At 41.6% G+C, this 16,546-nt stretch overlaps 1 protein-coding gene across 2 annotated transcripts; it reads left to right on the forward strand.

The window, feature by feature from the left end:
* Nucleotides 1-1,091: 1,091 nt before the first annotated feature.
* On the forward strand, nt 1,092-13,151 carry nrsn1 (neurensin 1). Of its 2 annotated transcripts, XM_041184818.1 has the most exons (3): nt 1,092-1,228; nt 10,504-10,713; nt 12,397-13,151. In XM_041184818.1, exons 2-3 carry the CDS (start codon nt 10,525-10,527, stop codon nt 12,799-12,801), a joined length of 594 nt encoding a protein of 197 aa, XP_041040752.1. In that variant the 5' UTR covers nt 1,092-1,228; nt 10,504-10,524; the 3' UTR covers nt 12,802-13,151. The 2 variants fall into 2 exon arrangements, with proteins under 2 accessions (XP_041040752.1, XP_041040753.1); XM_041184819.1 differs by lacking the exon at nt 1,092-1,228 and having other exon boundaries at nt 10,482-10,713.
* The last annotated feature ends 3,395 nt before the right edge of the window (nt 13,152-16,546 follow it).

Consider the following 16,546-nt stretch of genomic DNA (forward strand, 5'->3'; position numbering starts at 1 on the left):
TCTAGAAACTCAATCTGCCTAATCCCCCCATCCAAAGAGATGATAAAATTACTGTGAAATGCAGTGAGTTTATCAGAAACTCAAAAAGAAAATAATTATTTTATTGTTCTTTCATTCAAATCAGTAGCATGACCCCAACATGAGATTCTGACCACATATTTGTCCCATCAATAAAACCACCTATTTTCACCTCTGTAACATCACCTGACTCCACCTCGTCTCAGCTCATTGGTTGCTGCAACCCACATTCATGCCTTTTTTACCTTAGGACTTGATTATTCCAATGTACTCCTGACCGTCTCCACATTCTACCCCCTGTAAACTTCAGATCATCCAAAACTTTGTCACCTGTGCCCTAACTCGCATCAAGTCCCATTCCAACACCCCTGTGCTCACTGATCTACACAGGTTTTCATCCTGCTTTCAAATCCCTCCATAGCCTCACCCTTCCTATCTCTCAAACCTCCTCCAGCCCCACAATCCACCAAGATATTTGTGGTAATTCTGGCCTCTCAAGCATCCCTGTGTTCAATCGCTCCACCATTGGTGGCTATGCCTTCAGCTGCAAGGGCCCTAAGCTCTGGAATACCCTTCCCATCACTCTCCACTTCTCCTGTCCCCTATAAGACTCCTTAAAACTTGCTCCTTTGACCAAGCTTTTGGTCACCTGACCTAATATCTCTTTATATGACTTAGTGTTATATTTTTCTTTATAATGCTGCTGTGAAGCCCTTGCCACGTGCTATTTATTGTGTTAAAGATACTTTGTAAATAAACAACTTTATATAAGTTGTTCTTGTTTGCAAAGTTTTATTTGCCAGATGCATGGAGCGACAGGGGGAGGCAAATAGTGATTGGACTTATAGCTGCTGGGAATGGATATGAAGATCATAAACGGGCCGGAGGCAAGACAGATAAATAAATAACAATGTAAACAGAAAATGCTGGAACAGCTCCATTCCAGTTCCTTCCCACCTTACTGAGCTCACCTCACTGTTCAGTGTGGAGGAGCCTGGTAACCCGCCCCCTTGCAGAGTTGGCGCAGGCGCTGTGGGCTGCAAGATGAGCGGCTGGTGTCCTGGTTGTTGGGCACTCGCAGGAATGGCACAGCACTGACAGCGAGAGGCGAGGCAGAGGAGGAAGACGGCACCGGATCGGAGAGGCACACGCACACAAGCACACACCAAACTCCCCCCACCACCCCCAGCAAGCCACGTTTTGGGGGCAGGTAAAAATGCAAAAAAAAAAGTGAAAGAAGCTGCAAATGGACCGCGATGCGAGTCGATCGCTGGCTGGGTGCAGGGGATTGCTCCTTCTAACCCGGGCTTGGTGTACGGTGATTGAGGAGCTGGCAGCGCCGGCCTGGGTTATAGGAGAATCCACGGGCTTGGCCGGCTGAAAGGGGCACCCGACAGCCCTGGCCGGACCCCCACATTCACACCCGAGAAATGTTGGAATTGTTTTTAAAAGTTCTCAAGCTACAGTGAAAACTTAGTTTCAGATATGTGTAAGATTGAGGGATCTTTATTGGTAACATTAAATGTTTATGTTGACTTCTACACTTTGATTTGTGATTTACTTATATTTATTTTGAATACAATATAGAGATGGCCGGAAGGTGGAGTCTGTGGTGTAGAAATATTTTAGAAGCAACAAGGGGCACACTATAAGGTGAAATAATGGTCATTTGGTTTTAGTGTGCTGGGTGGGATCGATGGAGTATTGTAGCTGGATTGGGTTTGAATGGTATGTTTGCAGGTCGGTGTTTAAGTTCCCGGCCACCTCCAGCCACCACTTGTTCCCCGGTGTCGTTGGGGATTTCAGCACCTTGGAGAGTTACATCAGCAGCTCGCTGTTATTAGTGCAATCGACTATAGTAGGAAGCTTCCCCATCTTGGGACTTCACAAATTGTGTGCAAAATGTAGAACAAAAGTGTAACTGTAATAGGAAAATAATCGCCGGAATGCAGTTTCATTTACTATGCTTGTTCTACCACTCACTTAAGCAGCTTAATACTTGAGCCTAAAGTAGCCATTTAAACTCAGGCTGACAATAGATCTTTGGAAATGTCCAGACAAGTTTACATATTGATGATCCAGAGGGGAAGGGGGTGGAACTGTTATCTGCAGTTTGGGGAAAGTTTGAGTTCCCAATATTTGTAATTTAACTTATAATTTAAAAGTTAGTCAAGCTTAAATGTTGCAATACAAATTATCTTGGCGACAGTATCCAATTTCTGTGATGTAGGCCTGGCAGAGAAATATTGCTAAATTTTCTATAGACATGCTGTTAGATGCAAGTATGCTTTAAGAACACTAGAACTATATATGCTGTACTCTGATCTCCACTGTAAGACATAGTCATTTCTCACTAATGAGTTGACTAGGGAACAGTTCTTCTGAAGAATTTAATTTTGTATTCTTAACCATGGAATAACCTATGGTACTTATTACAAGAGTACAACAATTTAGTGATAAAAAAGCAGTTTTTGCAGTTTGTCAACAATCCCTCTAAGAAAGTGCTGCACACAGCTGACCACCTGACAATGGTAATAGAAAGGCTCGGGCAAATGGCTGAGGAATAATCCAAAAGATAGGCTTAGAAGAGGTTTTTGAAGAAAGGAAGGATGAAATTAAGGTGGAAGGTGTTGAGAGAGAATGTCAGAGTACAAAGCAATGATGTCTGAAGCTGAAACAGAGGAAAACAGTTGCAAAACAAGCTAAAGTCAGAAGACAAGGGTGAAAATGGTTGCAAGTGTTGGAACACATTTCAGAAATAGATGGGAACAGAGTTTTGAATTCAGTATATTGGGGTTGAAGAAAGAATGCTTATAGTTAAGAACATAGATGACAGAATGCAGACAACGGAGCTTCAGACGTGTTGCAATTTATAGAGGACAGAAGTGGAGAAAATGGTAAAGAAAAAGCGATAAAACCTCGAGGTGATGAAGGTGTGAATGAGGAGCGCATTGGTTAAAAAGTTTAAGGAAAGCCAGAGGAATGGATCACTGCAGAGGCGGAATGAGCTGTTTTTGGTGATGGGGTTTGAAGGTCAACAGTTTCAAACAAGAGAGCAAAGTTGCACCACTGTGAGGTTCAGCCTGAATAGAATGGAAGGAGGACCTTGTTTGCAGAGTTTTTAGCAGAAGCCAAACAGACTGCAGTCTTGCTTACACTAAGCTAAAGCACATTTTTGCTTATCCTTACTTGGCATCTGATAGGCATAGTGATGGTTGGGGAAGTAAAGGACCATTGTAGAGAGGTAGAGCTGGTGTCATCAGCACAAAGTGAAACTTGCTCCTGCGTCCACAAATTATATCATTCAATCAGAACACCCTCAGGAAACCAGCAATATAGTACCGGCGACTGGAATTACTTTAAAACAAATTGCAACTATAGTAATGATTTGAAGATCCAACCATGCAGTCCCACTGTGTTAGGCCACCTGTGCTCTTAATACAGTGAGTTCCCAGTAACAACTGTATTTGCTGCATGGAGGTGGCAAGGAGACATCAGACACTTCCAGATAGACAGCCATGGGAAACTGCAAGGATAATCATCACTAATCATTTTGATGTGAAGCAGCACTAGTAAAACCTTGGAGGCAGTGTTACAGTCCAATTTCTTGTTGAAGTATGGAGGATGGGTGGGAAGCTGGAAGGGTGGGTTCTTCATGAAAGGAAGGCAAGAGAAATCAACAATAGCAATTTGTAACCACATAACATTCACTTAAAAGCAAAATCTCATTTGTTAACTATATTTTACCATGGTAAAAGTTAGACAATCTTTTATTCCACCTGTTTGAGTTTACTCAAATAATGCAGTTATTTTATTGTGATTGGGCAATATCAGTGCATTTTTGTTTGTACAGCTCTATATGTTTTACACAGGTGCATTGCTTTTAAAGTGGAGTCACTCACTGATGTTTTGTAGATAACATGCTGTGCAGGTGGCAACCAATATGTTCACAACATGGTAATAAAAACAACAAATACATAAATGATCAGACAAGCATTTTAGTAGTACTGCTTGAGAGTTAAATGTTGTTGACGACCCCAAGAGAATCCTTTATTTGATTCTTCAAGTTTTTTTTTTTCATTTTTACGGAATGTGGGCTTCGCTGGCTAGGCTAATGTTTATTTCCCACCCCTAATTGTCCTTGAGTAGGTGGCGAGCTGCCTTCTTGAACTGCAGCAGTGCATGTGGGGTAGGTACACCCACAGTGCTGTGAGGAAGAGAGTTCCAGGATTTTGACCCAGCGACAGTGAAGGAATGGCGATATATTTCCAAGTCAGGATGGTGAGCGGCTTGGAGGGGAATTTCCAGGTGGTGGTGTTCCCATGTATCTGTTGCCCTTGTCCTTCTAAATGGTAGCAGTCATGAGTTTGGAAGGTGCTGTCTGAGGAGCCTAGGTGAATTTCTGCAGTGCATCTTGTAGATGGTGCACACTGCTGCCATTGGTGGTGGAAGGAGTGAATGTTTGTGGAAGGGGTGCCAATCAAGCAGGCTGCTTGTCCTGAATGGTGTGAAACTTCTGGAGTGTTGTTGGAGCTGCACTCTTGCAGGCAAGTGGACTGCATTGCATCACGCTCCTGACTTGTGGCTTGTACATGATGGACAGGCTTTGGGGAGTCAGGGAGTGAGTTACTCGCCACAGGATTCCTAGCCTCTGAACTGCTCTTGTAGCCACAATATTTATATGGCTAGGCCAGTTCAGTTTCTGGTCAATGGTAACCCCCCCACCCCCCTCCCCGGATGTTGATAGTGGGGGATTCAGTGATGGTATTTCTTTTGAACATCAAGGGCAATGATTGGATTCTCTCTTGCTAGATGGTCATTGCCTGGCATTTGTGTGGTGTGAATGTTACTTGCCACTTGTCAGCCCAAGCCTGGATATTGTCCAGGTCTTGCTGCATTTAGACATGGACTGCTTCCAGTATCTGAGGAGTTGCGAATGGTGCTGAACATTGTGCAATCATCAGCGAACATCCCCACTTCTGACCTGATGATGGAAGGAAGATCATTGATGAAGTAATTGAAGATGGTCGGGCCTAGGACACTACTCTCAGGAACTCTTGCAGTGATGTCCTAGAACTTAGATGAACCATCTTCCTTTGTGCTAGGTGTGACTCCAACCAGCAGAGAATTTCCCCCCTGATTCCCATTGACTCCAGTTTTGCTAGGGCTCCTTGATGCCACACCCAGGCAAATGCTGCTTTGATGTCAAGGGCAGTCATTCCGCCCTTACCTCTGGAGGTCAGCTCTTTTGTCCATGTGTGAATCACGGCTGTAATGAGGTCAGGAGCTGAGTGGCCCTGGCAGAGCCCAAACTAGGTATCAGTGAGCAGGTTATTGCTAAGTGAGTGCCGCTTGATAGCACTGTTGATGACCCCTTCCATCACTTTACTGATGATCAAGAGTAGACTAATGGGGCAGTAGGTAATTGGCCAGGTTGGATTTGTCCTGCTTTTTGAGTACAGGACATACCTGGGTAATTTTCCACATTGCTGGGTAGGCACCAGTGTTGTAGCTGTACTAGAACAGCTTGGCTAGAGGCACAGCAAGTTCTAGAGCACAAATCTTCAGTACTATTGCCAGAATATTGTCAGGGCACATAGCCTTTGCAGTATCCAGTGCCTACAGCTGTTACTTGATATCATGTGGAGTGAATCGAATTGGCTGAAGACTGACATCTGTGATGCTGGGGACCTCTGGAGAAGGCTGAGATGGATTATCCACTTGGCACTTCTGGTTGAAAATTGGTGCGAATGTCTCAGCCTTATCTTTTGCACTGATGTGCTGAGCTCACTCATCATTGAAGATGAGGATATTTGTGGAGCCTCCTCCTCCAGTGAGTCTTTTAATTGTCCACCAACGTTCATGACTGGATATGGCAGGACTGCAGAGCTTAGATCTGATCTGTTGGTTGTGGAATCACTTAGCTCTGTCTATCACTTGCTGCTTATGTTGTTTGGCATGCAAGTCATCCTGTGTTGTAGCTTCTCTAGGTTGACACCTCATTTTTAAATGTGTCTGGTGCTGCTCCCAGCATGCCCTCCTGCACTCTTCATTGAACCAGGGTTAGTCCCTCGGTTTGATGGTAATGGTAGAGTGGGGGGATATGCCAAGCCATGAGGTTACAGATTGTGGTTGAGTACAATCTGCTGCAGCTGAAGGCCCACAGTGCCTCATGAATGCCCAGTCTTGAGTTGCTAGATCTGTTCGAAGTCTATCCCATTTGGCACAGTGGTAGTGCCACACAACGTGATGGAGGGTATCCTCAGTGTGAAGACAAGACTTAATTTCCACAAGGGCTGTGTGGTGGTCACTGCTACTGATACAGCCATGGACAAATGTATCTGCGGCGGGCAGGTTGGTGAGGATGAGGTCAAGTATGTTTTTCCCTCTTGTTGATTCTCACCACCTGTTGCAGACCCAGTCTAGCAACTTTGTCCTTCAGGACTCAGCCAGCTAGGTCAGTAGTGGTGCTACCGAGCCACCCTTGGTGATAGACAATGAAGTCCCCCACCCAGAGTACATTCTGCGCCCTTACCACCCTCAGTACTTCCTCCAAGTGGTGTTCAACATAGAGGCAGAGGGGTGTGCGGTACATGGTAATCAGCAGGTTTCTTTTCCCATGTTTGACTTGATGTCATGAGACTTCATGGGGTCCGGAGTCAATGCTGAGGACTCCCAGGGCAACTCCCACCTGTATACCATTGTGCCGCCACCTCTGCTGGGTTTGTCCTGCTGGTGGGACAGGACATACCTAGGGATGGTGATGGTGGCGTCTGGGATATGATCTGTAAGGTATGATTTCATGAGTCTTCTTTTCTTCAGCAGTCCCTCAGAGTTGAGGATGACTTGCTTCCACGCTAAAAATGAGTTCTCAGGTGACTGAAGAATCCAATGCGTGACCTACAGTTTCTGTCACTGGTGGGGCAGACAGTGGTAGGGGGAACGGGTGAGTGGGGTGCCCAGGTTGCCACGCGCTCATTTCGCTGCTGATGCTTGGCTTCAGCTAGCCCTTGGCAATGAGATTCGAGGTGTTCAGCTCCTTCCCAGATGCTTTCCCTCTACTTCGGCGGTCTTGGGCCAGGGATTGCCAGATGTTGGTGGGGATGTTGCACTTTTTCAACTAGGCTCTGAGGGTGTCCTTGAAGCATTTCCTCTGCCCTCCTGGGGCTCGCTTGCCACATCGAAGCTCCAATTAGAGCACTTGTTTTGGGAGTCTCCTGTCAGGCATCAGACGACGTGGCCCATCCAGCGGAGCTGATCGAGCATAGTCAATGCTGGGGATATTGGCCTGAGTGAGAACACAGATATTGATGTGCCTACCATGCCAATGGATTTGCAGGATCTTGCGGAGGCAGCACAAGTGGTACTTCTCCAGAGTTTTGAGGTGCCTGCTGTATGTAGTCCATGTCTCTGAGTCATATAGAAGGGCTGGTATCACTACTGCTCTATAAACCATGAGCTTGGTGCCAGATTTGAGTCTTCAAATACTCTCCTCCTCAGGTGGCCGAAGGCTGCACTGGCACACTGAAGGCGGTGTTGAACTTCACCGTCGATGTCTGCCCTTGTCGACAGTAGGCTCCCAAGGTATGGAAAATGGTCCACCTTGTCCAAGGCCTCATCATGGATTTTGATAACCCGGGGGGGGGCGGCAGTGCGGTGTAGAGGAGGCAGGGTGGTAGAGCGCCTTTGTCTTTTGGATGTTTAGTGTAAGGCCCATACTCTCATACGCCTTAGTGACGGTGTTGATGACGGCTTGGAGCTTGGCCTCCAAGTGTGCACAGACGCAAGCATCGTCTGCATACTGTAGTTCAATGACAGAGGATGGGACAACCTTGAATCTAGCCTGCAGGCAGTGGATGTTGAACATTTGTTCTGTAGTTTAGCTTCACTCCAGCAGGGAGCTTGGTGAGAGTGAGATGGAGCAATGTAGCAAGGAAGATCAAGAAGAGTGTCGGTGCGATGACACAGCCTTGTTTGACCCCAGTCCGAACGTGGATTGGGTCTGCATTAGATCCATTGGTCAGGATCACGGCTTGCATGTCACCATCGAGCAGGCAGAGGATGGGACAAACTTTTGGGGGCAGCCAAAATGGAGGAGAATGCACCATAATCGTCCGTGGTTGACATTGTCTTTGGCAGTGTTCCCTACATTTCTCCTGCAGTTGCCATGTGGTGAAGATCATGTCCATTGTGCTCCTTAAGGGGCAGAATTCACATTGCAACTCTGGGAGTAGCTCTTCAGCCACAGGGAGGAGGTGATTGAGGAGGATTCTTGCAATGACCTTCCCTGAGGCCGACAGCAGGGTGATTCCTCTATAGTTACCGCAGTCAGACTTGTCACCTTTCTTGAAGATGGTCATGATTACGGCATCCCTGAGATCTCCTGGCATGCTCTCCTCCTTCCAGATAAGGGAGATGAGGCCATGTATTCATGCCAATAGTGCTTCTCCACCATGCTTCGGCAATTAAGAGTCAACAACATTGCTGTAGGTCTGCAGTCACATGTAGGCCAGACCAGGTAAGGACTTCCTTCCCTAATGGACATTAATGAACAGGTCTTTACAATCAGTGACAGTTTTGTGGTCACCAATACTGAGACTAGGTTTATATTCCAGATTTATTAATCAAATTTAAATGCCACCAGCTGCCATGGTGGGATTTGAATCCATGTCCCTAGAACATTTGCCTTTGGATTACTAGTTCAGTAACATTACCACTGTTTCCCCCTCCTGCATTAGAGGAAATAGTTTGCTTCTATCTACCCTACCATATCATCTTCTTTAATCATCTTAAAGAATAGTAAATGCAATTGGAAAGAATACCAGAATTTATTTGCAAGACTGAAGAGGAGAATATTTGTGATTTTTTTTGGCTTGTCCTGTGGGCTTGAATAATTTTGTATGACTAGGTTGTCTAGCGTGAAAACAAATGATTGTTTCATTATGTGTGATGTATCTGAATCTGGACTGATGGAGAGAAAGTTTAATCTCTCTGCTGTCTCTAATAGTCGGTATTAAAATCATTCTAGCAATCTCAGTCCAGTTTTGATCGATATTGTTCAAATATACCAATGTACTGACAATTAAACTAACATTTTCAACATCACTCAAAAAGGAAAAGGATGGATAGTGTGGGGAATAGAAAATAATCACACTGTTGAGGTATTAAGCCCAGTGTTGAGATAAATCACTTGAAGCATTACCTTACATCTTGTCCATTATCTGACTTAAAGAATGCTAGATGTTAACAGAGGGCACCCATATTGAGAAAGTGTCCATACAAAATATCATTCTACTTCAGTAAATACACAAAAAATCTAAAATACTAAATGATTTAGCTTTATAACAATATTAATTTGTATTTAAATGGCTCCTTTAAGATAGAAAAGTTTCCTATAGCACTTGACAGAGATATAAAGGAAAAATAGATGCTGAGCAAAGGAAAGAAAAATTAGTAAGAGTGACCAAATGATTGAAGTACATTTTAATGAAGGTCCTAAAAAGAGGAGAGAGGGGTAGGGAACCAGAGAATTTACTGCCTGCTCACCATTTGTTATGCTGACATGTCAACTTGTACCAGAACTGGGAAAGATATGTTGGAAATCCTCCTGTATGAACACCAGTTCTTTTATATTGTATATGCTGAATGGTTATGTCAATGGCAAAATGTCCAAATTTTATTCCAGTTGACCAACAGCTCAAACATGGCCAACTTTGTATTAGCTTTTCAGTCCCAAGCATAAACACAATTGATTGCCATTCAGGCCAATTTATTCATACATAGAGAACTATTTCCAGCATTAGATTATAAAAGTCATTAAATATGCAACATGCCTTTTGCTTCAAAATTAATAGTCATTGGAATCAAGTTATAGATCTGAAACTTGCTTTCACAATATCCCCTATCTGGCCATACATCAAATTAAAACCTTTGTTACATATCCTGATTAGGATTGCAAACCCTTTTAATCTAATGCCCTAGATTCTGCTTTTTTATTGCCAAGAATGACAGGAAAATCTTTGTAAGTAAACCTATATCTCCATGAGAAGCAGTAGACCATCCATGAACTATTGTTGCTAGGATAGCTTACTTGATCATTTCCTGTTAATACAAATTAAACAGTTGAGAGACAGAATTAAAACAAAGTTATTTAGTCACGAGTCAATAATCTTCTTGATGGTAAATTACCATGAGTCAAAGTACTCAGTGCAAAGTGCAAGTACTTAACTCTAATTTTCTTTGTATAAACACGTGGATAACACTTAAGGCTGTCATGGTTACAAGAGGAATAACAGAGAATGATATTTGTCTGTTTTAAAATGTATTATTTCTTAAAAATCAGTAGTATGTGGCTTACATTCAAGTGTTGTGATATGGTTGTAGAATTAGACCAGCTAAACGCAACTTCAGATTGGTAAACTTTTGGGAATGGATGTGTTGGCTCACTTCCTTGTTGATCATACTTCAGTTCTTTGTGTTTTACAGTTTGGAATGCAGCTGTAAAGGATGAGTTTATGTGCTGAGATCTGCCAGTCAGAGAATTCTAACTATAATGGAGAGGGGTTACATCAGCGCTATGGAGTCCGATCATATCTGCATCAGTTCTATGAAGACTGTACGGCATCAATCTGGGAGCATGAGGATGACTTTCAGATTAAGAGATCCCCAAGCAAGTGGAGCTCTGTTCTCTGGAAGGTATGCATAATATTGTTTTTAATATTTCATCAACTTTTAAACTCAATGGCTCAGAAATTGCTGGAAGATAATTGCAAGTTCATGGCACTCACCATTATTAGTGCATAATAATGTGGAGAAGAGATACACCATGTGTTCTGATCGGCTACATATTGCTGGACTATTTCCACTGTTAATCCTGCCAAAACTGAGAAAAATGGCCATCTCTCTCTGAGTTTCCCAATTGTGTGTCTTTAAATTGCTGAATGTGCACCACTAAAATGAATGAATTTTGCTACAGCCATTTAGGGCTGATAATTCATGTCATAAGGATCTTGTTAATGATGTGATTTAGGGTTCTGGCATGTCACTGAATCTTGGAAGCCCTGAAAGGGAACAATGAAAGAATGGAATCTCATCCCTACAGGTAGTTAATTGTTCCTAAAGGTCTTTAAAATTAAAAAATTGAATTATTTTCACTTTCCTTTTCTGTCTTTTTCTCTCTCCAAATCCAATATTTCTTTCCCAATCCAATCCCTTTATTTCTCTTTCCATATCTAACTTGGTTGTAATTTACTCTTATTTCCATCTCTATCATTTGCTGTTTCTTCCTTCATTCTTAAATTTCGTTGCTTAAGGAGCTGGATCTTTGGAAACAATATCAGGAGGTCATGAATGTGTCATTATCAATTCACATTTGCTGCAATTTGTGGGATAAAATGAAACAACCTGATGTGTTAGGTCAAAACAAATCCACCATGAGGTGTGCTGCTCTAGAAATTTCTGTGCAAAAAGGAACATTTATGCATTAAAAATATTAAATACATGTACACTTCCTTTTTGCAAGCTTTTAGTGCTAATTGTCACCCTTTTCCATTGTACATTCCTATGTAATTATGCCCTCTTACCAGCAGTGATATCTTCAATTCCCATTTTTAAGCTTCTTAGTCTGTACCACAGAAAAATATTTTAACTGAAACCAACTCTATTTCGTTGCTTTCTGAATGAGCATAGGTCCTGTTATTTAACTATATTTGATTCAAGATCGAAACATTGTACAAAAAATTAGGACGGAATGTATGACATTAATGTGGGAACTTACTTATGTTACCCCAGTTAGATAATGATCAAGAGATATCCAGGCAGGCTAATTACCCATTTGAAGGTGTTTTAGCAACAATTTAAGTAGCTGCTGCCTGCATTTTGTGAATAGGCATCTAATACATTGATAGAGTTGCCAGTGAACAGTGAAACTTCTGTAATACAATTAGGACAAAAACCCAATGGTGAATGAGCCACGATTCATGCCACACCTTGTGTAATATTGTTGAGAAACAGAAAATTTGCTATGGTTTGTTTTCTTGAACAGGGAAGACAATTTATTTCCAAAGATACTAATACATTAAGGTATCACATGTTTCATTAACATTTGAATGTACCCAATAAAGATGTAAATTAGCACAATCTCATGAATACAAAAGAGACCTTGTAGTGTAAAATAGGTCAGTCTGCCCTTTTAAGGCAGATTCAAAATGTTACTTGCCAGAGTTATGACAGCAAAGTACTTCATTTAGCATGCTGTAATTTTATGCTTGCAATTGTAGAATTGGCACTATTTTTGGTTGTTGCAACTGCAAATGGTCTTGCTGCATTGATGAAGTATAAATCAGAGCTGTACAGTGTTTTGTTATTGTCATCTTGTAGGTCGGACTTATGGCTGGGACTACAATACTTCTTATAGGAATGGCAGTGATCGCAGCTGGTTACCTGGTATCTCCAAAGATTGAAGCATTTGGAGAAGAGAAGGAGAATTTTCTGGTAGTGGATGGTCATGCTGTTAAGTTCAACGTGGCACTGGACATCTGTAAGCTGGCAGGGGCCATCCTCTTTTGCATTGGGGGGATGATGATGGCTGCTTGCCTCTTGATGTCCACCTTTGCCACGAGTTATTCCAAGGAAGAAAAATACCTTCAACAGAAGTTTAAAGAGAGAATTGCAGAAGCCCAAGCTTCCTTCCAGCCCGTCACTAAGGCACCAGCTCCAGGTTTACGTAAAATCCCCATCACTTTATCCAAAGTACACAATGTACAGCCCACACTGGAGAGCTAAAGTGCAAATATTAAGCATTGCAAAGGCCATTGTAAATTAGCTATACCAGAACAAATCTTTAAATGTTTTATCAATTTTTTATAGAGGTTTAGTGTTCAACTGCTAAAGTGCAGATACATGCCTTCATTCAGTGATTTATATTAGAATCTCAGTTGAGATTCAGATTTGCATTTCAGTTGTACATTCACCATGTAATGTGGACTGGATATACTTGTTTACCCCAGAAAATCTGTTGGCCAACATCAGAGTACAGATAGTCTCTTGAAAGCTCCAACTTGCAAATGATTTTGTTTCCGAGTCGAATGTGAAACAGCTTTTATGTGTATTTAAAATTAATTAAATAAAGTATGAGTGATGAGATAACTAAATTTCTAAACTGTTGGTCTTGCTTTAATATGAAACAAGAACAGCTAGGCGAAAAGGTCACACCGATGAAGCAGAGGTGCCAATCAGTGGTTGTGACTAAACCACATGGTTGAAATGGAATGGAGGAAGCTGCACTCTGCAACTAGCTGTGTTATGCTTTTTTTGCATGTGCTTGATTCTGACACTGTGTAAAATGCAAAAGTACTGGTACTGAAATCTCTCACCTTGATGAATGAGGGCATTAAAAAATAAATTAGGAAATGCAACAAGATGTAAAGCTCATGACTAAACCAACGACTTTCAGATGAGGGTGAAATGGACTTTGTGTACAAACACAGAATGGCCACTTTCTGGGCCTATAACAATGACAACTTGTATCAATACAGTTTCTTTAACATAATAAACTGTCCCAAGGTGCTTCACAGGGACATTATAAAGCAAAATATATCTTGGAGTATATCAGAACAAAAACAATAAAGCTAGCGGGCCCATTGAAGCTGGACAATCAATGTGTTTTATTTAGCTCAGCGGGATTAATTACATGTAGGGGAGTGATTTTTTAATGCATTTAATATGGTCCATGGATTAGCTCTTCAAAATGCATTTAACATGCTCCATGGATTACCTCTTCGAAATGCAGTTAATATGCTCCATGGTTTGCCTCTTCAAAATGCAATTTCAAAGCTTCCTGAGTATTACGCAGTGTGCACAGCAAACACAATTCCAGAAAATACTGTGAAACTGTATGTACAGCAATTTGCTTTACCCGCAGATTGAACCTCCTACATTTACTATGTAGAAGGATGAGGCCATTCAGCCCATCATAACAATGTCAGTTCTTTCCTAAAGCAATCCAAAACTAGTTCCATCATCTTGTTCTCTCCCCATAATCCTGCACAGTAAATCTGCTGGCAAGGGAGAGCTAGCTTTTCATTTTTACCAAATCATTGTCCTCCACAAGAAGAAACTAACAACATCATTGATTCACTTTATTTTTAATACAGAAATGAAACCTAAAATATAATACAACATATCATAAATCATCTTCCCAACAAAATATTGATAAAGCATCAATATGAAAACATGTATTTTACACAGATATCAGTTTCTAGGACCACACTAGAGTGTTAATACAAGATGCTGCTATTTACATGGTTTCAAAGGTAACAATGCACATATCCTTTCATTCTAAGGTATATCTGGTATACAAATTAACATCAACTGTATGTGCAAAAGCCATGGAATGGTTTTCCCTCACAACAAACCAATCATAACTGCCAAGCTATTTGAGACAATGTTTTGCCAACTGCTTGCAGACGTCATATGTTTTACAGGCCACTGTCAAGATCTTAAGTATGGTTGTGGAAGAAAGTATAAGATATTGTATCAATGATGACTTGTTAGCTTCTCTAACTAACAATCCCATACACCAAAGGCCGCCCTATCCAGTGGCAAAAATACCTGAAATCCATCCAGTTCGAGGTCCGCTCTTGCTACAAGAATCAAAAAGCTGGGTTTTAGATAGGACCAGAACTACTGGGTAACATTTTACATTTTCACCAATTGGAAACATCTCCCTCAGTCATGATGACTGCAGCCATGAAAAAAAAGGAATTGAGATAAAAAGTATGATGGTTTAAAATGCAACCTGAAGCATTAGACAGCAACAATCACATGTAATGTTTAATATTCAAAAGTGAAATGATTTAGCTAAATTCAGTTAAGGTCTTACTGGGTGGGTACAGGAAAAATCAGAATGCAATCCTGTCAGGTCCTGGATCTGAGCCAAGACTAATGAAAGTGCATGAACCTTTGTAATCCTAATCCAGTCCCCAATGTGCACAGCACAACATTGCCTACAATGTGGAACTACAATAGTCTTATTCGGAAGGGTTATGATGATAGCTGCTATAGAAAGTAGTTTGAGCTTCACTTCCAATCTTGGTTTGTAGGCATAATGTTAGGGTTGATCTTGTTGCTGGTGAAAGGAGGAAAACATTCACAATGTGATACAGAAACACTGAAAACAGAACTGGTCTTCAGAACTGCTGGTGGCCTTCCCACCGCCCTTCCCCTATAATGAGAAGGGGAGTTCCTGGAGTTTATCTGCTTACGTAATCTGTTGACCCTGAGTAGCATAGTTTTAACAAATGCAAAAGGATATCAGGCAGAATGTAAAACCATCAGCTGATTCCAAGACGAATTTCAGCCCCCCTGTGTTTTTCCAACAGTTTCATTTCAGCTTTGCACCTACAGGCTTCCTGCACTTTTTTTTTACTATTTCCCTATTTGATTGCTTTTTTCCTTGGGTCATTCACTTTCTTAATTTTTTACGAGTCCTTTTCTTTCATTAATATGTTTAATTTCTTTAAAATGTTGTCATTCTGTATTAATGAGGTAATTTTTTTGTATCATTTGAAAATCTGCTTCTGTTTTTAACAGGTTGAAATAGCACATTACCTTCCTCTCCCAGCTTGGAACTTCCTCCCTCCTTCTATTAAGATATATATTGTTCAGTCTTCGGCTCTGAAGGGCCCTGCATAAAAGGTTAACCTGACTTTCCTTCCCACAGATGTTGGATCTTGTATATTTCCAGCATTTTCTGTTTTGCAGAATTTAGTTTCCTTACAAGTGTTGCCATTTGAAGCAAATTCTGTTTCTCTGTTCCCCTGATGGAGGTAATCTAAAACTAAGGGGCACAGTTTCACAAAGAGGGTCACCCGTTTAAGACAGAGATGTGGAGGAATTTCTTCTCTCAGAGGGTCATGAATATTTGGAACTCTCTACCCCAGAGAGCTGTGGAGGCTGAGTCATTGAATCTATTCAAGGCTGAGACAGACAGCTTTTTTAACCACAGGGGAATCAAGGGATATGGGGAACAGGCAGGAAAGTGGAATTGAGGCTAAAATCAGATTAGCTATGATCTTATTGAATGCCAGGGCAGGTTCAAGGGACCAAATGGCTTACTCCTGCTCCTATTTCTTATGTTGGTAATGATAATTGGTACTCTGATCAATAATTTAAGGACAATAAATATGGAATAAACTATCTTATAACTTCTCTCTATAACACCTTTATTTGTAGCTGGTAAATATATTAGACTATATTAATTTTATTCTACAAGTTGTAGTATTTAATTGTGAGAGGGGGCATGCAATCAATGCTACACTGTGACCAAGGGTATGGAATAGTTCTCATCCACCTCTTGTTAGCTGGTAACAGTATAGTGGGCAATTTTGCAGCTGGCTTGGAATGTACAGTCATCATAAAATGGATCAGAAATCAAAGCTCCCAATCTCCATAAGCTGGTTGTGAGACTTTACTTAGAAGCATGGGGCCTCAGGGAGTTACACTACACATGGTCAGCAGGTCAAGGTAC

This window comes from Carcharodon carcharias, chromosome 3, assembly GCF_017639515.1.
Source record: "Carcharodon carcharias isolate sCarCar2 chromosome 3, sCarCar2.pri, whole genome shotgun sequence".
Classification (NCBI taxonomy): domain Eukaryota; kingdom Metazoa; phylum Chordata; class Chondrichthyes; order Lamniformes; family Lamnidae; genus Carcharodon; species Carcharodon carcharias.

Coding starts and splice junctions, on each gene's coding strand:
- nrsn1 (XM_041184818.1), top strand. CDS start 10,525: ATGAGTTTATGTGCTGAGATCTGCCAGTCAGAGAATTCTAACTATAAT. Junction 10,714..12,396: donor GGAGCTCTGTTCTCTGGAAG/GTATGCATAATA, acceptor GTCATCTTGTAG/GTCGGACTTATGGCTGGGAC.